The 25,864-nt window shown below is 41.6% G+C and overlaps 1 protein-coding gene across 4 annotated transcripts in view; it reads right to left on the bottom strand.

Moving 5' to 3' along the window:
- mcu (mitochondrial calcium uniporter) overlaps positions 1 to 25,864 on the bottom strand; it is a 57,177-nt gene that overhangs the window by 10,143 nt on the left and 21,170 nt on the right. For 2 of the 4 annotated variants that reach the window (XM_026189942.1, XM_026189945.1), the window contains exon 2: positions 19,462 to 19,575. The exons of 1 other annotated variant lie outside the window; for it this stretch is intronic. In XM_026189942.1, coding sequence (XP_026045727.1) covers positions 19,462 to 19,575 — 114 coding nt within the window. The remainder of the gene's footprint in view (positions 1 to 19,461; positions 19,576 to 25,864) is intronic. One more of the 4 variants, XM_026189943.1, reaches the window with a different exon arrangement.

Genomic DNA, 25,864 nt, shown 5'->3' with positions numbered 1-25,864 from the left:
TACAGAATCAGAACACACAGATCAATTTTGCAGTAATCATTCTATCATTCTGATAGACGAGAAGATCTGATTCCCGAGAAGCTGAAGTTTGTAGGAGGTCACTGCACAGTGCTGTGCAAGAGTCTTACGCCACTCCTTATTTCTTTATATTCTGTTAGGAAAACGGGAAAAAGATGCCGGGATTCACTGAAATGTGTAAGCATACAAGCTTGAAACTCTTACAAGCTTGAAAGTCAGCATTTGGTATGACCACCCTTACTTTTCAGCAGTCTGCACTCTCTTAGCAAAGCTTGCTTGTAATTTCTTTAAGTAGTCGTCATTAATAGTTCTCCAGGCTTCCTGGAGTACATTCAAAGGTCTTCTTTGGACTTTGGTTTCCTTTTGTTTCATTCCTTGGTGATGATGATCTAACACTGCTTAAAAAATGTTGAAGTCTAGGATCTGGACAGGCCAATCCAGGACCGACTGTCTTCCACCGATTGTGTTTTTCTTGGCAGTGTGTTCGGTATATCGTTCCTCACAGTTTCCCTTAAGAATGGCTTCTTAAAAACCGCTCTTCCAAACAGTGATCAGTGACCATTTCTGATGAGGCTTTGGTGAGCAGTAGATGGATCGATTGAAGGGCCAGATGCATCTCTCAGGCCCTGTGTCAGGTCTTTGCTGGATTTTTATTCTATTGCTTAAATAAAGGACTTTGGGTTCATGTGCTGTAGACAGTTTTTAAGCCTGTCACTTCATTTGTCCTCCACTTGTCCAGTTTCCACAAAATGTTTAACATCCTTAGATATGCCAAGTTTTCAGCTAATAGTTCTTCAGAAATCATTTTGCTGGTGCAAAAATATTATTTAATTCCCGTCAAACTATGCCATTTTTTGGCAGATTTGCTAAAGAAATTGAAAAAAAAAGTTATTTGATGGAGTTAGAAAGAAAAATAAAGATGGTCAGGTACAAGAACTGAATTAAAAATGAGTGCAAAAACAAAAAATAAAACATGTTGTCCAAAGAAAAAGTTTGAATACCTTCAGAACTATTGTTCAAGAACACTGACAGGAAAGTCTGGCTCCTTGGAAGTAAAATATCAAGAAATGAAGGGTGGCTCAAGACTTTTGCACTATTGTTTGCTAAATGTGCACATTGCACATTGAAGAGACAGGACAGGGCACGCAGGGGGTTGGCAGTGAACGCATCGTGTCTAAGAGGTGCACCCGAAATGTTCAACACTTAAAACAGGGACGAATGTGCCACCAGTTTGCAATATATCACAAACAAAAAGCAGCGTCACCCATACTGATTCAGCCTTACAGGGCCGCTCCCAGGTGGAATCCCAGAGAAGGCAAATGAGGTTTACGAGGTATTAAATTGAAAATCCACCACTTCTACCACCTTATCACCTGCTAGAAGGAATGTCTGTGCACAACGATCGCCGTTAAGATTTCCGAGTCTTTCCTGAACCTCGTGTTTCTGGTTTTATTACTCTTTTATAGCATATTAAGAGACTGCTGACTGGAACAGCTGAAAACCCTTTCTTCCGCTCAATCCCAGGAATGTGAAGAATGCCTTATATTCTCAAACAAGTAATTAAATATCGAAAATTATGTAAAAGGACAATTTTTCTATGAATTTCTATATTCACTGTTTAGATAAAAGCATTTTTAGTCAAAACAAACAAAATGAAGCCATTTAAAGTGATAAAATAAAGCATTTTTCCACACAATGAGCCATAAAGTTAAACTTAAGGTGAACTGACATGAATGAGTCTTTAATTTAACAACTCATTAATTACGGAGTGTCTACTAACGAGAATGTCTTTTGCAGAGCCCAGAGGCATCGTTAACGTAGCAAATCCAGAAAAATCCTCATCAGTTTATTATCAAATTATTGATTTATTCTTGAAGTGAACAACAGTAAATAGGACAGAAAAAAAAAGCCATCTCATGCTACGTCTACTTTCTATATTCTGCCTTAAGGGCAAGATCTCGTCAGCTCGGCCCCTTGAAGCCCAGATTTCTCCACTTTGAGCCTAACAAGTTGAAAAGCACAGCTGTGCCCCTTCCAAGGCTCTCACAAATCACTGTAGGCACACAAGCGAATCGTCCCACCCCTCAGAAATACACCTCGATAAGGTGGCCACTCAGCAATTGCTACAGAAGAAAGCGGATTTGAGAACAGTGTGACAGCAATCACCGTCATTTTTTCCAGCCTCAGCACAGACGAGCTTATGCAACAAAGGAAAACGCTGCCTTTTCTCTCGGCAGTGTTCCTCGCCCGGTGAAAGCCATTAACAGATATGAAATCGGCAGTCGCATTCTTGAACGCCTCGATATTAAGTAATCGCGACTCGCACGCCGACAGGGAAACCGTGTCAGAGCAGAGTGTGCCCCACAAAAGCCCGTGCCGATCAGATCCCTGCACTGCAATGCAGCGTAGTGAAAGCAACCCTCCCCTGATTAGGATATCCAAACACCAAACCCCTCCAAGATAGTTACAGCAAGACATAAATAATTCCGGCTTAATTGCTCATTCCATTTCAATAAACTGCCTTAAAGGACTTGAACATGCTTTGGATAATTAATTCCAGCTCATAGCCCGCTTAATCCACGAGATAACATCTCAGAAGTGAATGAATCAGACTGTTGACGTGCGGGCCCAGTTTGACCGTCATACCCCTATCACCCCCCACCCATCCTCCCCTCCCTGAGACCAACAACACTAGAACCTGATGCATTATTAAACAGCAGTGCAGGCTTTCACGCCTCTACTTGGAAGACAACAGCTTTCGGTTATTGTGCTCCACAGCGCTGCTCCTCAAAGGATTCGATCCCGACGAGAAGGACCGGCACTGTTCTTGGGCTCACATTTGAGAGTATGCAGAAATTAGTGCTTGCACACACATTCATGTGCGTGTGGTCAGCGCGACGGCACACCGAGACCCTCTTTGATGGTTCATGCACCAGATGGCACTAGCTGCTTGTGTCAGTGTTTTAATTTTAGTCACGCAATACTTTTCCTCTCAATATGCCATTTCAGACTAGTAGGTGGAACTTTTTTCTTTGTTGTTTTTATCTTTTTTATCTCGCCCCTCCAGCTTTATTTTTCTTCTCTTAGAAATAATTGAGAGTATGAAAATCCAGTTTTGCCTACACACAGTTTACACACTGGCCCTGATCTCACCGGTGACCTTAACAGCATCGATTAAACCTCAAGAGTGTGAAAAGGTGGAGGTCTGTAGCTCCTTCACGTTACACGTACCACACGCTCCGATCGATGCCGCTGAGTAAGCAATGCTCAGTTCTTATTATCTTCCCAAATTTCCTCTTCCAATCACCAGCGGCGTTGGGAGTATTTTTCTTATCCGTACACACTTTCCACCGTTATAGGACCCCTCTGCGAGCAGAGCTACACTTTGCACTGGCATTACCCAGTTTCTAGGCGCATTAATTATAGATGGGTAAAACAGTTGTTTTGAATTGAGAAATAAAGTAGCTCCCATTTGCTCTCTCCAAGACTGCACAATGCTCCTCTGTGGCTACCACACTAATTGTTCCTACGGCTGCTGCTTTGGGCACAGAAGAAACTGCGACATCGTCCCCAAGTTTGTGCCATAGCCTATCTACTAAATAGTCTGTCATAAAGGACGACTTTATGGAATATGTGGAACTTTTATCATATTTTTTTGTATTATATCATATCTAAGCATTCATTAGTTTCCAAAGTGTTCAAATAGCAAAGCTGACACAAAGGGGGGGGGGGGGGGGGGGGGGGGCTCAATCTGTGGATGAGCTAAGAATACCACAGCATTTATCAAACCTTCAAATTCATAAAACTTCAATCAGGGGTTCCAGATTAGAGCCCAAATATTAGACTGTCTTTACAGAGTGACAGATGAAACCTACTCTCTAAGAAAAGAAAAGGTTCTGGATGCCCATGCATCGAGGAAGGGATGCGAAAAGATTTTTCCGTATAATAAAAGCACATTTAAATACATTTACAATCACCTAAAATCGCCCTTGTTTTCAATTAACTACCAATTTGCCACAGACTATTTAACCCTACAGCAGCGCTGTCTGACACCAAACAAAAAAAAGATGGCAACAGATTTTTCTGGCACCTACTTCCAAGGTGGAGAAGACAAAGATCTGATGATGTAAAGACTCCAGCATCACTTAAAGTATTAGGGAACTTAGTAAAGCTGATTCCAAAAAAAAAAGCCAAAAATCCCAACGTGTCATCACAGGATCTGCAGGTAACGCGTGGATTTGTTGATCAGTGATCAGAAAGGGATTGTGCAATTTGATCTCCAAACAAACAGAGTAAGAGTGCCTTTTGCCAATGAGCAGGCAGGAACACGCAAAGCCTTTATTCATCTCTGTACAGACAAATCAAAGACAGAGATGTAACAGCAGAAATGTGTGGTGCAGTGAAGTCGAGTGTTTTTATTTTGGAGCTGCTCCCATGTCCCTGTCTCAGTGACTGAGCAGCTTGCAGTAAATGACTTCACTACGAATCTGCATCAGTCTTGAAGTTGAGCGTAAGGCAGATGTTTTAAAAGGACAATGATCTGATCAAATGACCACACTATAGCTAATGAAGGATGAAATGGAGGCTTATGTTATGGCTCATATTTGGCGAGTTTAAAATGGGCAGTACATGCAAAGAAACTGTAAAACACCTTGAAACAACTGAAGGAAATCTAGATGAGAGAGTGTTTAAAATTTGCAGTAGGGCAACGTCAAAGAGACGAGTGCAAAATACTTTTCACAGTATGTTTTAAAGTGTTTGCGTGTCCACATGTGCCAAAAGGCAGTTTCCATGGGATGCACTTTTATGTGACTGTAAATGGTCCAATAAGGAGGCACAGACACAATTTTCTGTGGCAAAAACATTCCCCTCTAGGTTTCAGAGTTCATGATCACATATATCAAAACCCACACTGAATAATATATCATGTTCAGAGCACGCATTAGTACTAGGTCACCACCAATTTATCTCTCATCACTGATGCTTAGAGGCACAAGATGCTCCACTTTACCCTTCTGCTGTTTTATCTTTTGCCTGGCTTCCAAAATCTGACCGTCAAGTTCGGTTTCCGCTAACGGTGAAATACGCAAACTTTCTACCTTGAGACTCATAATACCCGTAAACATGTTTACTTGGTTGAACATTAAGGTCATAAAGCTTTATATTCCAGGTTGTTACGCCTTTCTGAACATCTTGCACACACACAGTAACAGTACTGTTTTTCAGACTAAATGAAAGAGTTACAATAATGCTGTAAGGGATTGTCCAGCAGTTAAGTGAATGTAGTGAGCTACACCATGGCCTACAGCTTGAGATCATTTTTGGCCTATATTTACATTAGCCAAACGTCCTGTTCGCATTGTACCCATTGATGTATTATTCAAACAGGAAGTTTGGATCACTTTGATCCTGGAGAAAATTAAGAGCAGCATTTTCTTTCCATGATATCAAAGTGTATTTAGGGACATTTATTCACAATGGAGTCCTGATAGTTAATTCTTTGGAGTTATAACTGAATCTAAAAATACATGACACTTCTGCAAAAGAAATTTTGACAGGCATAAAGGCAACATCTTATTATCCTCCAAGACATAGGTGACATATAGACAGCTGCAGCACTAGTCGCTGACCATTGATTCGCATAGCACCACTATTGTAGGCTTTCTATTGTTAATACATGTAAAATATCAGACCATGACATTCACTATCTGTATCTTTGTCTTATGTCTCTTTCTCCCAACTGTCCTGTGCACTCGAGTAGGTGCCTAACTAATCATTAGATTTATCAGAAATGAAAATAACTGTTGGTAACTGTCCTTGGGGAGGATTCAAATGTACAGGTGGCCTTGAAGATGCATGAGGGTATGTCTGAGACGGGCATGGGTATCTTTGCTGGTGCGATTGTCATAACAACAACCTTTCACTTACAGGGGAAGCTAACCAGGCTAACCTAAGCTAGCTTTCTTTTCCCATATTTACATTAGCCAAACGTCCTGTTTGCATTGCATTGCGTTGTGAGACGTCTCACAACATGCTGGACTGCACACGCAACCGTCTCGTTTTGTCAGGACTGGTGCTCAAAAAGTCCTCGACTTTAAACGTAAGCAGCAGATCACAGCAACACGTTCAAAGTGAATGAGCAGCACAGCTCGGCACAAAAGCAGAAAATGTTGAACCGTGAAACACGTAGGCGCGGTTCTTCCTCCCTAAATCTAAGCTGATCCATACTCCTGTTATATGAATGCTTTTTAGCAGCATCCATCCTCAACTCCAAAGATGTGAGTATTTAAAAGGGTAAAGGAAATGCAACGCTTTCATCAAGCTTTTCAGTTGAGGGACTAATTAAAAACGTCAGCTGAGACAAAACATGAAGTAAAGCTCAACAATGAAAATGTCAAATTTAAATTTCCAAGGCAGCCAGGTGGCTATTAATCCTGACTGGGTGCATTGGGGAGTTTCTGGTCTTTCTTCTCAGAGAAATTTGCATCATTGTTTGATTAATAGGGCAGACCAGTGAGCTAGCCTGCTCACACTGAAACCATCCACCTGGCCAGAATGCAGGGTCCAAAGATGAAAGAGGAGGGTAATTATAGAATTTACAGGATATACCACAACAAATTATATAATTTATCTCCCGTTATATAAACAATGCAGTTTCTTTCTTCATTTGGTGACCCATTGAAGGATTTGCAACACATTATTAGAGAGGCGCGATTACCATAAATGGTTAAGAAACAACTAGAGCTGTGCCTGTTTCACCAATATTTCCTGGGTTTAGAGTAGGGCTGCCACAAACGATTATTTTGATAGTCGACTAGTGACAGATTATTTTTGCGATTAGTCGACTAATCAGATCTTGCATTCATTGGATGTACAACGTACAGCTTATTGCAACAGCGTGCATCTGCTCTTATATAACTATCATTAGCTTACAGCTTTAAGTGTTTAAGGTATGTGCTAACTAAAAATAAAGACAAGATGATGATGATGACAAGATGTTTATTAAATTTTAATGACATTTGCAGATTGTTTCGGTGGAGTTTAATAATCTCAGCCGTCTGCTCCTTGCTATCTAAAATATAACGGGACACCAGAGTATATTCTCGAGCATCTCACACTTCTGATGATCAGCTGTCTGCTTTATTCAGCTGTGTAAAAACTATAACTTTAATCTCAGCCAAACCGATTTACTCAGGAACAAATAAAATACTGAAAAAAGCCAAACAATAACATTTTTAAGTTGTCTAAGTGACTTATATATATGTTTAACCTGAGGCAGTGGGTTTGAAAACGATTTGCCGGGAATCCGATGTTCTCAGCGGCTCTAGTGAGCCTTGCCCCCGGCTAGCCAACGAGCTAGTGGGTAACAGACGTCTCCGAAAACGTCAGAGCGCTTTTTGAAAATATGTGGTGTCTTGATAAACTGAGCAGATATTTGAGCTTTACACAGCTACATTCTCGCCTGAAAATATGTTAACCGTTTATTTTGGGACCCAGAAAGATAATAGGAGTAATATTAAAACTAACTAGCTGCCGCCATTGTTGGAAACTGAGCTGGGCTGCGCTATGAATTCTGGGACACAGCTTCTTCTTCTTCGGGGTTTAACGGCAGCTGGCATCCTTGTACATGCAGTGCTGCCATCTTCTGTTTCAGCCCGTTATTACACTCTTAAATCCTACTACTTATTCCTGCGTCTTTTGGGATCTTACAAAGCTTCAAACGACGCGTCAACTATTAAATTAGTCGTCGACGATTTTGATAGTCGACGTAATCGTGACTAGTCGACTAATCGTGGCAGCCGTAGTTTAGAGTTGACCTGAGAGTCCTGTGACTCTGCTCTCTGCGATCATGCAAGGTCACACTGAGGGCAGCGGCCGGTCTGTCACAGACCAATGTGAACTCCTCCTCAAGCAGCATCAGTTATTTATGGAGCCGAGCCTGGGAATGCTTCTTTTCAGGAACTTTGACAGGCTCTCCCCTCTGTGACTGTGCCCATGCCTTGAATATGACTTAGATGCCAAAAGATTAAAGTTCACCCGGCAAAAACAGGGTTCTCTAAAAATGCCAAGAATATCAATTCTTGGTCTTAGTCATCTCACTGTTCAGCTAGTACTGTTAACCATCTTGTATTATCAGGGGAATAGTCCACAAAAGTCTGGACAACAGAATTCACAGAAATATTTTTGCTTCTTGGATCGGTCAGCAAGTCTGCCTGAGGTTTTATTTAGCCGTGGTCCGCGTGGACATATTGCATGCACATAAGCCAGCGAACTGAGCTCACGAATGCCAATCAGACACAGATTGGAGGAGACACTTCTGAAGGAGCTGCGGCACAGAAACACACAGCTCACCTCATGTGGGCATTTGCTGTTACAAGTCCTTTCATTTTTTGGCCTCAGTGTTTTCTAACTGCGATGCTGTTTTTCCAAGTGTAAGCGTAATCAAGGCGGGTTATCTTTACAGCCCGTGTGCCTGACTGGCCCTCTGGCCAACGTGTTTGGTGCCAGTTTCCACTTTCACCACGGCCTTCTGCTAGGCCAAGAGAGGGTGTGTAACACCATATGCCTCTTCTGTGCCTTCCCTAGCTTCTCCTTAAAAATCAGACAACGAGGAGTTTAATGCTCTCTGTCTGAATGACCCAGATGGGGGTATCACTGCTAAGACTTGAGGTGACAGATATCTAAGTTTGAGAAAAGGCTTAAAAATTAAAGAAAATCTGCAGTGAAATCTTTGAATTACAATCTGATGAGGTTTTGATGAGGTTTCAATACCTCAAACATAAAATGCACAGATTTTTTTTTCATATAAGCCTTATATGTGCAGTCACCCCCTCCTGAACCAGGAACAACCCTGTGTACTGCTTACCTTTTTACATGCATGAATGGTAAAAGAATAATGGTTATTACACTCCTCTCACTGAGAGTATAATACACAGAAGTGAAGCAGCACTTCCACTTCCGGAAAAGGTACGTTTTGAAGTACATTTCAAGAAGTGAGTTTTAGCAAATTTGTGTCACACAGCAGTAAAATAATGTCGGCTGCCAGTGCGAACCCTCCGTCTACTAGTAGATTAGTTATCGTGTTCATGAAGTTAGGCGTCCGAGCTGCCCCCTTCCTGACAGCATAATGACAATACCCTGGGCTAAAAACTATACTTTTCGAACTTACAGCATAGCATGACCCATGGCCATCACCTGGACTTACTGTTTGGGGTTATAAAATAATTCTCATCATTCAAGAACCATTTGACTTTTCTCTTTAGCTCAAAATGGCTGAGGAGTTACGGTGACGTGGACACTGAAAAAACTAGGTGGAGCTAATTTCTCTGTCTGTGTTCAGACAGCAGGGCTTTGTGAATGCTTCATGCTAGCGCGATACACCGAATGCCCCTGTCAAGCTTGTCTGCTCCTCTTTCCAAAACCATTTAAAGTTTGTATCTAATGGCGTTACGGTCATTTAAAAACCACGTGTAAAACTGGCCTGCCAGCATTTTAAGGGTTAAGACCTCGTTTTTAAATACTCACCAGTGATGAGATAAGAAGCAGCCACATTCTCACTCTGCATTACAAAATGAGTGACTCAGGCAGACTGTTAGTACTGAGCACGTCAGGAAATGACGCAGTAGGTGTACCTTGTGTGTTAACACGGAATAAAATAAGTGTTAGAATAAATAATGCTGACTGTTTGTGATTGGCAGTCTACAGTAGGATTTTTTTTTTCAGATAAAATCGTGTTTTCTGACATGGTACGTCCAGGATTTTACATTTGGGTCCTATTTGTCAGATTTTTAATAACAACAAACGCTTCACTCCAGGCCTTTCACAACTAGCATCAAATATTCACAGGCTCTGTGCCGTGGGGCCATGTGGAGAAGCAGCTTACCCTCATACAGACTTTGGACAGCAGAAACTGGGCCGGTTTCTGTGAAGCTACTGTCATGTCACCCACCTGCAGAGTAGGGGAATCGAAGTCACAGCAGTCAAATAAGCAGACAGCCCAGTTTTCAAATCTCAAAGGGTTTCTGGGCAGCAATGCGATGACGCCTGCGGGCGATGTGATGGCCTCTGCTTTACAAGCTACTGAAATCACACGTCGTGCTGACTCACCGACCAAGCAAGGCTGACGATAATAAGCGGCATCTAGTAGAGTACGCTGAAATGAATGACGGATCAGACCGCATTGCCGGCGACTCCTTAGTTAAAGCTTGTCACTTTTCCCCTCATATCACCTCCTGCTCCTCCTCTCATCTCTGCCCTTTTATCCTCCCAAATGACATCGTGACCTAAAATCAAAGTGAGCTAGTCAACATCACTGATGCTCGGGAAAAAGGAAAAAACAAAAACCTGTCTCCATATCTCTCTGCCCTCACGCTCCTATCCACAATCTTAATCCTCATCATCAGTATGCTGCTCATCCTGCCTCCTCTGCTCTTCTACTCAATCCTGTTTCAATGCGATTTGATTCTCGACCCTCCTCAAGGGCCTACTTCACTGTTCGACCCCCCAGCACTGTTTCTACCTGTTTGCAACTCTCCCTCTCTCAATTCTGTATCATCAGATGTTAGAGGAGGTGTTTGGGCAAGTTGCCTCCCGCTGGCAACAAATTTTTGCAGCTCTGAAATAATCCAACTGAACCATGACGTTAAACACCTTCCTTTTATTTATTTTTTATAACGTGTTAATAATGCGTATGTGGAGTTAATCACCTAGAGCTGTTATTACTACATATTAGAGGTTTAACAGCTTCAGCTTCAATCAACCTCTGGCAAGCTGACCGACATAGCATGACCCCAGTTTGATCACTGGTGTTAAGTGGAACAAAGACAGCCCTTCAATAACAGCACAACCCACCTTTTAACACAGTTCACAGGGGTTTAGACTTTTTTTTTCTTAGGCCAATTATTTTGTGTTTTTTTTTTTGTTTTTTTTTTTAAATTGTATTTCATATTTCATATAATTAAAATGTTGCTGCAAGTCACCCTATACCATCACAGGAAGTGCAGTGAAATTAATACACTGAAATAATCTAGTCTTAATGCGATTATGTAGGTTAAAAAAAAACCAGCAAAGTGGAGCCCCTATAAACACAGTATTTAGGCTGTGGCTGTGGGATTATGCACATTTCAGCTAACATCAAAAGATCCTCAAGAAAAATTATTCCTATTCAGACTTCTGTTACATGGATGCCAACATCGTGTTTACATTATAAGGAACACCTGCTTGTAAGAAAGAAGACTACTAGATTACACAGAAGCTGGTTAATAAATACACTCACATGTCACTATATTAGGCATGCCTTGATAGTACTGGCTTGGACCCCTTTCCTTTGGCACTGCCTTAATTCTTTATGGCACAACCACAAGATGCTGGAAACATTCCTCAGAGATTCTGGTGCATGATGACATGACAGCATCGCACAGTTGCTGCAGATTTGTCAATTGCACATGCGTAATGAATCACCCATATTACCACATCCCAAATGTGCTCTGTTGGATTAAGATCTGGTGACTGTGGAAGGAATTTGAGTCTACAGACATGGCATGCTACTGGAAGCAGCCACCGGATGATGGGCAAGCTGTGGTCATAAATAGTCACCAGACATGGTCAGCAACAACAGTCAGCTGGGTTGTGGTGTCTGAACAATGCTTAGTTGATATTGAGGGGCCCAAAGTATGCTAAAAAATATCTCCATTACACCATTACACCACCACCACAAGCCCAAACTGTATAGGGCATCATGACTTCACGTTGTTTCAGTCAAATTCTAACTCTACCAACTCTAGCGCTGGTTATTCGAGTTACAGATGCCTTCTTATCAGGTTGAAGCAGTTTGACCTTTAGCATCAACGAGGCATTTTTGCCCAGAAAACTGCTGCTCACCAGATATTTCCTCTTTTCCTATCTGTTCTCTGTAAACCCCAGAGATGGTTGTCTGGGAAAAAATCCCAGCAGATCAGCATTTTCCGAAATACTCCAACAAATCAACATATCTTTTCTACTTCCTGATGTTCAGTTTGAGCTTCAGCGGGTAGTCTCAACCATCAAATTGCTGCCACATGATTGGCTAATACTGGCTAATACAAGCAGTTGAGAAGGTGCACCTAATAAAGTGCTTGTTGAGAGTTTATATTTCATTAAAATATATTTAAACAGAGCTTACAGACAACAAAATGCCTTGAAGACAACTACTAAAGATAATAACTACATTTCCCAATTAGAATATAAGTAAACATCAAATAGACAGTATTGAGTATCAATACCTTTCAAAAGCCATTAAATGGAACAAATCATCAACCTGGTTAATTTCTTGAATTGAAGATGATAAGGCAAGGCAAGGCAAGTTTATTTGTATAGCACAATTCAACAACAAGGTGATTCAAAGTGCTTTACAGAGACATTAGAAACAAGAACAAATAAAAAGCATGATTTAAAATTGATTAAAACAAGCAAATAAACTAACTAACTAATTAACAAACAAACAAACAAACAACAGTATATAAAATCAAAACAGATAAAATCAGAACAGTAGATAAAATCAGTAGTTAAATGTAAGTTTTGAAATTTAAGCTTAAAGTGTGGATTTGGTGCTTTATTCAAATGCAGCTGAGAACAGGTGAGTCTTCAACCTGGATTTAAATAAACTGAGTGTTTCAGCTGATCTGAGGCTTTCTGAGATAAAATAAAAAGAGGGAGGAAAGAAAAAAGTTATCGATTCAAAATTAACCTGACAGTGTTTTTAAATTATGTTTTTGATGATCATACAAGAAATTTTGCACGACAAGCAACGTTTTGTACAACAGTAATGATATTTATGAGATTTATGCTTTTAATGGGCGCTCATAAAGTTGTGTTTAATAGGATTTTATAAAATACATCTGCAAGGCATCTGCATTTCCGAATATCAGCACATAGTTTATAAGCACGCTTTTTCTTTGCTTAATCATCAGGTTGCCTCGACATAGAGTTGACTGAGATTTAACCACGTGTGTCGGCTGTATTAATTAAACGCGTTATTATTAGACGACATCATGACGATGACGATTTACAAACAGCATTAATCATCAGCCATGACTGGCCAGTCAGATGAGCAACATTTAAGTCACTACTATTAGTTTGAGGAGATCCCAAACTAATCACAAAATTCAAGCATGCAGCAGTTTCTCTAATGATGTAATGACGGCTTGCTGAGCGGCGGGCAGGTTACAAATCAATGGGAGTTTGAGATGCGAAGATCAATAGATTTATTCAACTGGATAACTGATACTCTGTTGGAAAAATGTCAGTTACCATCCTGAAAGCAAATTGATTTCCTTTTTGAAATTCTTCATACCGAGTTTGTTATCGGTTACAGGAGTGCGCCCAAGGACTTCAGTTCGGATAAACACGCAGACACAAGAGTTATTTTACACCAATGTTTAAAACCAGAGTGGAAAATAAATAATCAGACGCATCGGCAGAGAATTATTTCTCGACAGTTACAGGCGCTCTGAAGCATAACTTTGATGGTGGTGGCATTTCATTCGGGACATAAAACAGACGCACTCCTTTTCACAACAATATCCTTTTTATCCTCACTTCAATTCAGTGCTCTGTTTACCTGATAAATATTCAAATGCGCGCTGCCTGGAAACGTAAGCAGTAAAAAATAATCTCATTTTTGCAGCTACGTGTGCAAAACGCTCCAACAGACACAAACTGATCAATAATGCAATTAGACCCGGCGATGGCATCTGTGACTTTAAAGTAGGCTTAAGGCTCGCTAGGCCGATCAGTATCTGCGTGTCATTCGGGAATAATCCATTTGACTAGAAGTCAACAAAAAGAGCTACGCACAGATGACGCTTGACGAAACGCTGGTTCGGTGTCTCTCCTCGCTGCGTGCCGTCACTCAAAACAGTCATATGAAAACAAGCATACAGACATCCTAATTACCTGCTGACTTAATTAAAGCCGAACAAGTCTGCCGGTGCTTTCAAACAATAAAAGATAATGAAAACAAAAAAACTCAGTGCAGTTTATTACCGTTGATTATTGCTGTCTCCTTGAGCATTTGAGGTAAACTGTGCATATCCTTTGAAACAGGCCATTAATCTTTATTTTGCAGGACACTATTGGTGATGAGAGGGTTAAAATAGAGAGCTTTGTGTTTTCTGATAAATGTCCATGCTGTCATCAATGTTGTTAATCATATAACTTAAATTCAAGGCTACTTATTGCTTAGCTTTATAAAAGACATGGTTTAAAATGACTGAAAAGAGGGAAACGGGTTTAACGTTTTAATGCTCTGTGACGACATTCAAACAAAATTCATTTCTGGCTTAAAGTGGCAGATGTGTAATAATCGGGCTCATAACGCAGGTATTCCATAAAGTCCATTAAATCAGCGCCGTTCAAGGCGAGAAAGTGACGCAAACATAGAGACAGAGCGAGTTTCGAGCCTCTGCTTCAGAATGAAACATTATGCTTCAAGGATAAAGGCGGTTGGCCACATCTGCTGAGGGAGTTCAGTGCATCATATAAATACAGCAACAAATAGGTTTTATGGCTCACTTTAAAATACACCTGCCTCCCTCCAAAAAGCACAGCCATAGTTTTCAGTCAGTGGCAATTTCTCAACCCCTCGTCTCTCTGATGCAAGCCTGTACATTGAGCTCTCTCTGTAAAAGGCTCTTGAACTACACCCACCTGTCAGAGAGGAAGGTGAAGATTACTGATTACACCCTCTTACAAAAGGATTGGAAAAGGCAATAAATCCTTGAACTGAACAAATGTTTTTTTTTGTTGTTTTAAAAAAAAAAAAAACTGGTCAAAACATGAAAAGGACACATCTATTCGACACAGCTTTGCTATAGACATGATTCAAAGTGAATGATGAATGTGACTTGCTTAAGAGCTCTGCAGACTGCAGTCACAGCGACACCTTCACTGCCCTTGCCGTATGCTACACCTTTACCAGCTGCCATCCTGATGATTGCTGCCTTCCTCCCACCCCCCGAACCTTTTCTGCTTCCATCTTTTATCCATCCACTCGCGTGCCCTGCAGTTTTGAACTCATGAGCTGAACTGGCAAGGCTCAAGTGAGGAGACAGCAACTTGTTGTGCCCCCCTCCACGACACCCGCCCTTTTAGATTTCTCTCTTCACGTGTCTGCTTGACATTTGACAACTTTGTTAAAACTATCACGGCTGCCTTCCGCAGGAGCCGAGTCGCAGATGGATCGAGAGGTCCGTGCGTGAATGGCGCTGCTGTAAACTGCTTTGTGTGTGCGCGTCTGTGTAGCTTTGACCCATCAGGGCCTTGTGGGAAGCTGCAGCTAAACTGAAGGATGCCAAAGAACGGCAGAGCGAGGAGGGGAGGGAGGAAAGGTTGGAGACAAGGGGAGGGAAAGAGAGAGAGAGGGCTGGCTTAGCCAAGGAGGAGACAAGTGCCTGTACTGCAGCAATGCAGGAGCGAGGGAGAAGGGTGTCAATGAGATGAAAGGGGGGGGGGGGTGTTGACTGATAACAGTGCTATATACAAACGGCAGACAGTGCAAGCAGGCACTTTTAGAGCCAGTGTTATCAAAGCTAACAAGTTTATGCAGCCTGATTTCTTGTGCTTCTTTACAGCATCTCTGTTTTGCTGATGTTTCCTTGTTTTACTACGGCTCAGGCAGTATCATCCCCGGCTCTACCTCGCAGAGACAACAGGCCGTAGCAAGGCAAACACTCCCTGCTGGGCCGTCCATGTCTCCTCCCTCCCCTGCCCTCTGAACAAACAGCTGTCTCTCTTGAGGGTACATGGCAGGGAAAGGGACGCTTGGGAACGGGCTTCCTGTGAGCTCTGTTGCGTCATTCTACAGTGAACTTGCTAATACAGCCCGCTGCTAAAGCTGTTACTTTCAGGCAAGGCAAGTTGTGTGTACTGTGCACTGCTCTCATTTAACATCACTCCACCCGATGCCTTTTCAAGTGGCCCATTGCAGCAAAATGTAAACAGGACTCCAAGAGAAAGCCTCGGCTCGGTTTTCATTGTACAGCCACCCCCACCTTGTGCAAATCCATGCCCACCCTTCTTCATTTCATAAAGACCAGTGACACATAAGCACAGAGCACAAACAAAGCACACTGAACATACATTTGCTCCAAGTAACAGCATAAACACACGCAGAAAAGAGGGGGAGACGAGCTAATGCGCTGCTATTTGTTGCACAAGGATTACAAGCACTCAAGGGATAAATATCGTGTTCTCATCATAAAAGTTTTATTCCATGCAAGGATAACGTCGCAGGCTCAAGAGTATTTCCTGGTGAAAAAAAAAAAACGGACGCTTAACTTTGAAATGATCATTTTTCCATAATGTATCTGTTTTATTGGATTCTTCCTGGATCTTAGTCACAGGAAGACCAAGTGCAAGGAGTTGGAGATGAGTCGAAGGACAAAATAGCAAAGTTGAAAGGTCACTCTGTCAGATCTAAGGACTGTTATATTTTAATTCAATTCAATTTAATTGTAATTTATTTATATAGCTCCAAATCACAACAGCAGTCACCTCAAGGAGGTTTATATTGTAAGATAAAGACCCTATAACAATACAGGGAAAACCTCAACAATCAGGTGACCCCCCCTCCCCTCCCGCCTATTGTGCAAGCACTTGGAAACAGTGGGAAAGAAAAACACCCTTTTAACAGGAAGAAACCCGCAGCAGAAGCAGGGTCAGGGAGAGGCAGCCATCTGCCATGACCAGATGGGAGTGAGGGGAGGAAGACGGGACAAAAGACACACTGTGGAAGAGAGCCAGAGATTAATAACAATAATAATGATTACATGCAGAGAGCTGAATAAACACTGTGAGTGAAGAAGAAACACTCAGTGCATCATGGGAAGCCCCCAGAGAGAGATCCATGTGTACATAGCCACATTGAATACACCAAATCGTTACAACATGAACTGATGAATAATTATCTTGGGCAGATTTTAGATTTAGCATTTGCACTTTTCAGACAACAACTCACTGAAGTGCTGCAGATTACATCCAAAACCTCTGACTTTAAATGCCGCAGAGTTCGAGCTATCCAACAAAAGTTTCACTTGTATCATTGTGTCTTTTTCCCCCCTGCAGTATGGTTCAATAAACAGATAGCAAACAGTCTATCAAATTTGTAACTGAGGAAGAAATTCATCTGGTATTGATATCACGCTACTGAGCCCAGCAACAGACATAAACTATAACAGACTCATTCAATTTCTTTCAGATTAAGTTTGTTATCTTGCAACGCTCAAAATACCAGACAGCTTAGCTGATTCAAACATAAGCAAGTAAAGTTTAGGACTATTGAACTGTGCTGAAGAAAAGAAAAGAAAAGAAAAGAAAAGAAAAGGCCTCCACAGGAGTATTAGACATTTTGAGAACTTAACTTTAAATCTGTGTGGGATCACAATCTGAGATGTGAATCATAATTTTCCCAACGGACTTAACTGAACACATACGGCATATGGTTGCCTGGATACAAATCCTGTCACTTTAACTTAATGACCAAAGTCCCAGCTGATTAAATATCTACATCCTGCATTTGTGTTGTGTGAAGTTGAGATATTTGGACAGTGCTGTTATTTTTCTCTAAAAACGACTCTGAATGACAATAGACCCATTCCTCATTATGACTAAAGAGCTATGCACCAATGCTATTTTACAGACAAAGTATTCAGAATGTTCATTTCCTGATTAGCTGGTAAAGCCGACACAAGTTTTCCTATCAACAGTTAACACCATGATTCCCACACTCTGGTAGAACGTGTGTGATGTGGGGAAATTAAAAGGAACTGCACAGGAAAAACAGGCAAAGCCAAAAACTACAACGGACAATGGACTGAAAGCAAAAACAAGATACCGCTCAAACTTCCAGGTCATGATAGTATATCACAAGCCGAGCACAACTATGATGTTTGAAAGCAGACAGCAATCTTCAAAGGAAATGTGAACAGTTCCCCCCAGTAAATACTGTATAGTATTGTTGCTTGACATCTCAATCCCTCGTCTGCATTGAGCCTCGTGCCATAGATGGACTCCATGTCCACCAACTTGGACATCAGCTGGCAACTTTAGTCCTTGTTCTGTTCTCTGCTCTGAGCAGGAGGGTCACTGAAACACAGAGGCAGCAGAGCAGAACAAGGAAAACTGTCACCAGCTGCAGTCCCAGATGATGGAGTTGAACTGCGCCTGAAGAACAAAAGATTCTCTACAGAGGGGATTGAATCGCATAGAGGACTGCCACAACAACAACCCGAGCAGCCTTCAGGTAGGAAAACATGAGAGGACAGGCAAGTTGGGTAGTAGTGACTGAAGTTTTCAAGTAAAATCTCCATCTGCAGTGAAGCTCTAACCACTGTTTGCAGTATTACCGTGCACACAAACATAACCATCGAGTTTAAGTTTCCGTAGTTGTAGCACGAAACTGGTGAAAAGTTTTTTGATGATTTCACATCAAAGTCAAATGTCACCGACATTGTTTGCCCGTTCTCCTCTTTGATGTGGCACTCCCCATTTGGAAAAGTCTCGGTGCTGTTTATAATCTAAATGCATACTTGTCAGGATAATGATATGCAGGGCGTAATAAGGTTTGATAGGAAAACCGGCTTCGTGCGGCAGCTCACGCTGCTGCTGTCAACAACACTGAATCAGAGGGTAAAAACCACTGTGGGGAGGTTGTTTTGAATGGTGGGCTTCCACTGGTGAAACCATTTGAATATTTTTTTTTTGGTGACCGTTTTTAGAAAACCTGATGTCCAATGATCTAATCAGCCTTCAAAGGCTTCTCCCAAAATAAGAGCTTTTTAATGGAGAAGCCTTTGAAAGATGAAGAGGGTTGTTTAGTCTTGACATCAAGGAGACGCAGGTAAAATGAAAGAACTGATAACTCCTAATCCAGAGAGTAACGAGCAGTGAACGACTGAGACTTGATGGGAACAGTAATTATCATGCATGTCGATCTAGACTAAAAAAAAAAAAAAAGGGATGCTGTGCTAAATCAGGTGTTTAGCACAAGATTTTATTCTATCAGCATTTACATGGTCACTAAAAACTAAACTAAGAGCTGATATTAAAGTTTTACTAAAGGAGAGCTAGTAGTTTCTCAAGGTTGGGTGACGCAAGTTACAATGACTGGCAATATTCAGCCAGCCAATATCGATTCAATACCTACAACAATCTGAGGTCTCAGTTGCATAATAATACAACCATTCCCTGACCGACCTTTACAAATGACAAGTGCAATAGGTGATGAATGTGTCAGGAAGTGCTGACAACGCTAAACCCAGCTGCTGTCAAAGGCTGCCCACATCAATGAGCCAGACACAACTAACTATGGATTTCCTCTTGAGGCCAAGTGGCCCAGAAATCAATAAGACAATCTATTGTTTTCATTTCCTTTATAATACAGATGCACATGCACGCGGACACACTAACCTGTGGAGACAGGGCATTGGTAGGCTGGGTGAAGAGTGTGGAGTGGGTTGCTGACCGTAGGCCATGTGCTCTCCTGACAGTCTGATGGGGGAAAGGAGCAGACAGTACGTCCTGCTGAAGAAAAGCCACAAACAGACACAAATGTCAAAATAGGAGACATCATCATCAGAGCGGGGATGATCAAAATCCAACCCCCCACGAAAACATCCACCGTCGTGATCAGTAGTGCATTACTGTGAGCTACAATGAGGTTTTGAAGGAGCAGGTTTTATTTTCTGCTCGTTGAAATGTGGGGGATATTTCCTCTTTGTGGCAAACATTCAAACACACGGTGAAATGAGGCGGTTACGTGTGCAAGAAACATGATGTGAAACTTTGTGTTGCACTTACTATATGCATATAGACTGCATGTGTGTGAGAAAGTCTCTGCTGCTGTTGCTGACACCTAGAGGTAAACGCGCTTACCAAATCTAAACCAGCATTAGCAGCGAGTTAGTTTTCTACTTCTTAGGTTGTGCACAAGTTGACTATTATTATATTTGAGGAAAAGTGTAAAATACGCTAGATTTGATATTTGGGAATGTGATCTCTGTGCGATGGTTGGGAGGGAAAAGGCAGGTTTTCAGTGCACATATTGGTAAACACAGGCAAGTCAAAAAAGAAGCACAATCTTACTGCTTCTCCAATTAAGAGGGTAAGTAGCACCCAGGTGCTAATAATCAAATGCAACTGATTAAACCTGTAACCCCAAGTGTACCATATTTGGGAAAATGCTGGCTGTAGCAAAAACTATACAAATGAAGTCATTTGAATTTTCTGGCAGTTATTTTATGTTTCATGCTTTGCAGGGGTAACTCATCATTAGCAAGTGAGAACATGAGACATTTTAGCAGTTTGCTAGTCTGTAGCATTCAAGTGTGTGTTACACGATGCCAAAATCTTCCCAAAGGGGGACATCCCAGCAGATTTACCCCAAGGTCAGATCATGTAATGCTTTATAAATTGTAAAAAATAAAAATAAAAATAAACCTAGGAGCTACATGTCAGAGTCTACAGGCTTCAGTTAGCATGTTAAATCTTAAAGCTCATGACAGTACAATTAGAAAAAACAGAACATGTTGCCAAAAGAATGCCTCTTTCCTCTAAAATGAACATGGCGGCACAGCTTATTTTTGCAAAGTTACATCTGAACAAACCACACAACGTCTGGAACGATGTCCTTCAGACAAACGAGGCAAAAGAGGAGATATTTGGACAACGCACAGCACCATGATGAGTGAAAACGAAACAGCATTTCAACACAAAAGCCTCACACATACTAAGTGTGGTGGACACATGATGATTTGGGCTTGTTTTGCAGTCACAGGACTGCTCAACAGCTCAAAGCTCCTCTATATTCTATAGTGAAAATTGAGGCCATCTGTCTGACAGCTAAAGTATGTTTGAAATAAGGACAATGATCCCCAGCAGATCGAAAACAGAATGACTGAAAGAGAAAAGACTCAAGGTGTTACAATGGCCAGCTGAAACTGGTTGAAATGCTGTGTTGGGACTTCAAGAGAGCTCAATGAATTGAAGCAAAGCTGTAGACAAGAATGGGCCACAACAACGATGTGACTGATAAACATATATAGGAAACGATTACTTCAACTTATTGAGGCAAAAAGTTACCACAAAACTGCAGGAGGAGTGCTGAGAACACGTATTTTCTCTCCACATTACTGTATACACTACACTGTATACACACAAATACATATCTTAGCTTTGTGAGTTACTAAACAGGAGTGTGAGGACGTTTTTGGAAAGCAGAAAATAGCAGCAGAAGTGTGTGTGTGGGCAAGTGTATGAAAGAGTCACAGTAGACTGCAATGACTAAAATACTTTCACCTTCAAAATGCGCACTCCAATATTTTGTGCCTCCCAGCACTAAGGAATGATTAGGTGGAGATAAAATTGTACAAAAAACACTGAGAGTGCACCGACTTTGCCCACAACAAATATTAACTACGCGTTTTTTACCCACAGATGCGGACACGTTACATATTGGCAGCTCCAACCAGCTCTAAGACTTCCACACTAAGCAGTAACAACAGAAAAAGGTCAGGTGTGAAATGCACCCACTGTCACCGTTACGTTTGAAATGTAGAGCCGTTCAAAATAAAACAGGAACCAAAGATGATGTGCTAAACTGTACTGAAAATGAAAAAAAGTGCATGCACATAATAAAAACCAAAATAAAAAACGTCAATGAGTGCTTCTAATGTCTTTACCTTAAACACCTGATCTGTTACAAAGAGCCAAAACTTGCAATTTTTCTGTAACTATATGGGAACCTGGCTCTCACTAAAGCTAACAAAATCCGCCCACTAGCATCTAACAATTGTACACAAACCAAAGTGTGAAAACGACATAATGTTGTTTACCACCTGAGAGTGGCATCAGTATTTTCACATCCCTTAACCTCTTAACGCACTCTTGCTCGGAGCCGCACAAAGTTCAACCATTTCTAAGGATTTTGTAGGACAGGTGACACCTTAAAACACAGCCATCACATTCACACAATAATCACAGCGCATTTTACCCAACCTGTGTGTTTCTGGACAGAGGAAGGAAACACACAGAGTCAGAAGGACAGCATGCCAGCTGCACACAGGGAACACCCGTGTACCTGGCAGTGTGCGCTGACACAACTAACCAATCTGCCAACCAACAGCCCAGTAAATGCAACATTAACTCATCAACACCTTACCCACAGTAATCTACTTCCCTAATACTGCAATACCTAGACACCTCTGTATTGCAGTAATTCTTTAATGACATACGTACAGTTGTGCATCATATATCGTTACACAAGGAAAACTTTAGGAAATTAAATCTGTAGTGTCTCTTCGATGAATACATTCTATGAAAGAAGAACGAAAAAGTCAGCTTGCGCACACTTGCAGAGTATCAGGACTAGTCAAGCTCAAGCATAACGCATCCTTGCCAAGCTGCTATGATAACCAGCACCGATCCCATTTTTTTTCCTCCCCTCCAGCTCTCAGCTTCTACGGCAGTAAACAAGCAGATTTAATTATAGAAAGGGCTGCGGAGGACAGTTAATGAAAGAAACTCTCCACTGTTCATAACCGTGTTTGACACAAGTCTTTTCAACATAAATCGCAACTGAGTATTATTACCACTTAGGAGCCCAATGTCTGCAAGTGGTCACACTTGTAGGAACGACCACTAAAAACATTTAGCAAAGAGCAATATCACAGCTGCAAACACAGTGTCCTCAACATGAAGATAGGAATGGACCTTGGTACCAAGATAGCATGCTGCAGAGGGATTATTGCCTCTTCCTTATCTGTGACAGGTCAGGCACACCACATTAACTCATAGGAGGAGCCTATATTCATGACTCCAGTGCCTATAAAAAGTGTCCATGAACTGCCAAGAGAGTCTCCTCTGGTCTGTTAGTGTGGAGGAGGAAGCGTATTTGTTGAACTGTTGGTGCTGTGATGTGTGATTTTCAATGAAGCAAGTTCTCTGCCAAGCAACCAAACTGACTCACCCTGGCAGCGAATTCAAACTGCAGTAATACAGTTACAGAATAATACGCTTATATTGCTCAATCCCCCGACCTTCTTTTTTTTTGCAAGAATTACACTGTATATTAACACTCAAACAAAATACTAAACAAAATAACAAGTCCAGCCCTCGCCAAAAATCAGCTGCGGGAAACAAAGTGCAGGCTATTGCTTGAACAATTAACTCCCTTCTATTTGTTTGGGGCCAGATGACTCATTAACCCACCAAGGTTTCAGACGTGCTGCACATAAATCAATATAAAAGAGGACACAAATCCAAAAAAAAAACAATGATAGCCCCAATGTAAGGCCAAAACCACACCATATTAATTTCCACAGACAGATATTACTGCAACTGAAACTATGACAAATGTTTCTTCTCATTAATGCGGCACGATATATGAGGCGTTTCTCAATGAGGTTGCTGTGACCTCTCTGCACTACCCGGCCTGCCACCCACAGAAAGGGAAGGGGTGGGTCGAGGGGGGGGGGTCCATCTATTTCTGTTGATTAGATTGCCACTGAGGACGACAGCTGCTCTCTCTAGATACTACCTACGACAAACCGAGGAGGCACGCACACTCAAAACACATCACTTTGTCTCCTGACACAAACGTCCCCAAGCTGGTTAAATCCCAACACTTTTACTCGTAGATAAAACACAACAAGCTACAAACAAGTGAGAGGAAAGGCCTATTTTCTGCTTACAAGGCAGCAATTTCACTGTGACAAAAAAAAAAAACAGAAAAAAAGGAAGTGCATCTTGTTACCCAGCGAGCAGAAAAGCAGATTTTCAACCATTCACTCCAAACTACAATGAGGCGTATGTAGCTCTGACTTGCTTATGCTGTGAAACGATACTAAACACTATATTTTGTCTCAATTAGGGTGAGAGCTGTTGCATTAAAATATCCAATATATCAATGGAGAAATGATGTCTTCCCTAATAATGAAAAACAAGGTAAGTACTTATAGATTTTATGGATCTCCTTTTTTTAAAAACAAAAACAAAACACAGCAGTATTGCCCAGCAGTAGCACGAGACTAGCATAAGACGCTGCTAAAAACGGATAGATGTATTTAGAGTTCAAACCATAGGCTCAGTGCTCTTTTTTGGGGAGCGATTTTAGATATAAAATAGCATCTCTGCACCACATCATATGTGACACATTCGAGACTTGCTTCACACATTTTGTCCCAGCGTGAAACTCAGCGGCTGCTGCGTATTGATTTACTGATTGATTTATGGCACGGTGTGTTATGAGCTTGGAGCTGCTGAGGGACCAACCTGCACTGATCACAGATGTGCACATCAAACCTAAACTCTGGCGAGCAGCTCAGCTCTCCGTTTCTGCAGGTAACTTCAGTCACAACAGTCGAAACTGGAGTTATTATTAGCTTTGCATGTTGTCAGTCTCCCATGCTATGACACCCGAGTGCTGCCTGATCTGCAGCAACTCCCACCGGAGTGTTTACATGAATTCTGATCCAGGGCGAGACTCCAGAAATCTGTCACCTCTGCGCATTCCCCCATGCATGAACTGAGGTGATTCCCAGCAACTCCAGTTCTATAATTACTGGGATCGGCTCATCAGCAAGCATCCAGAAGGCTTGCGTGTCTCACAGTTCAGAGTAGCTAACCATTAAGATACCACAGATGCTCAGTTAAGTGAGCCTCATTGTAAGACTGTGCAGTGAAATAAGTGTGTGGGTATGTACTGTAGGGGCAAAAAAGAGAACGTGTATGCACATCCAAGCACAAATAGCTTTTAGACTGAAAACCATCGCAATATGCTGCAAAATATGTCTGCACAGTCATTGGCTCCAACCCAACAATTTCATTCCTCAAACATTTTTTGCAAAGGCAACACTTTGATTGTGTTCTTCAAAGGACGCATCAGACGTTGTGCTTTCAAAACAGTCTACCTAAGAGCCAATACACCTCAACAACTAGAAATACTACTACTAGAAATACACACAAAACACAACCTGCATGGAAACATTTCATAATACTGGCATAGTAAAAATGATTCAGACTCGTACCTGATACTTTACAAAACAACCAACTGATCTAATAGTCTATTTAAAAAAATCACTTCCTTACATACAACCTGCAAATTACCCATTTAGTACTCAGTGACATGTCACGTATAGCTTTTAATAAACAATGGCCCTTCCCCATGGCTTTAACAAACAGGACAATTACAGTAACAACAACACAAGCAGACTTGTGTCCTAACAAAATGTGCCCAAAGGATGCTCAAAGACTCTTTGGGGATAACTTGTGTATACTATTTATTCCTAGTGAGCTATAATATCCTCCAGTCCTCATTTGCACACAGCTATTTAATATAGTAAACTGGGTACATAAAGAGACTGACATGCAGAGTCTGTTGTCTCTCTGCATTCGTTTGCAATTCTGCTGTCAGCGTGCAATCCACATGTGCACCTTTTTAATGACTCTGCACTACAATATTTTGTACAATTTAAAGGAATCAATCTGATCTGTCCCATCTCTCCTCGTTTCCTTGCCTTCCTCTCCTGCGTGGTTCAGTGAGCCTCTCTAGTTCTCCAGCACCAGCGAGAGAAAGCCAGCCAGCCTTAGGGAGGATGGAGGGCGGTGGTGGGTTGCGCTGGCTACAAGCAATAACTGGGCACCGAAAGGAAAGATGAAGTGAGCGAGATAGGAGACGAGAGGAGGAGGCTTAAATGAAATTTCCAACACATTAAGCACACCCTGTAACCCAGTACTTGCACATGCAGGGTAAAGTGAGGTAGGGGCTGCTGAGCGACCGCTGGATGGTGAAAGTAGTTTATAGCTAAGGAGAATT

Source organism: Astatotilapia calliptera, chromosome 13 (assembly GCF_900246225.1).
Source record: "Astatotilapia calliptera chromosome 13, fAstCal1.2, whole genome shotgun sequence".
Lineage (NCBI taxonomy): Eukaryota > Metazoa > Chordata > Actinopteri > Cichliformes > Cichlidae > Astatotilapia > Astatotilapia calliptera.
Note: the sequence above shows the minus strand (reverse complement) of the source record. Positions and strands in the feature narration are given on the sequence as shown.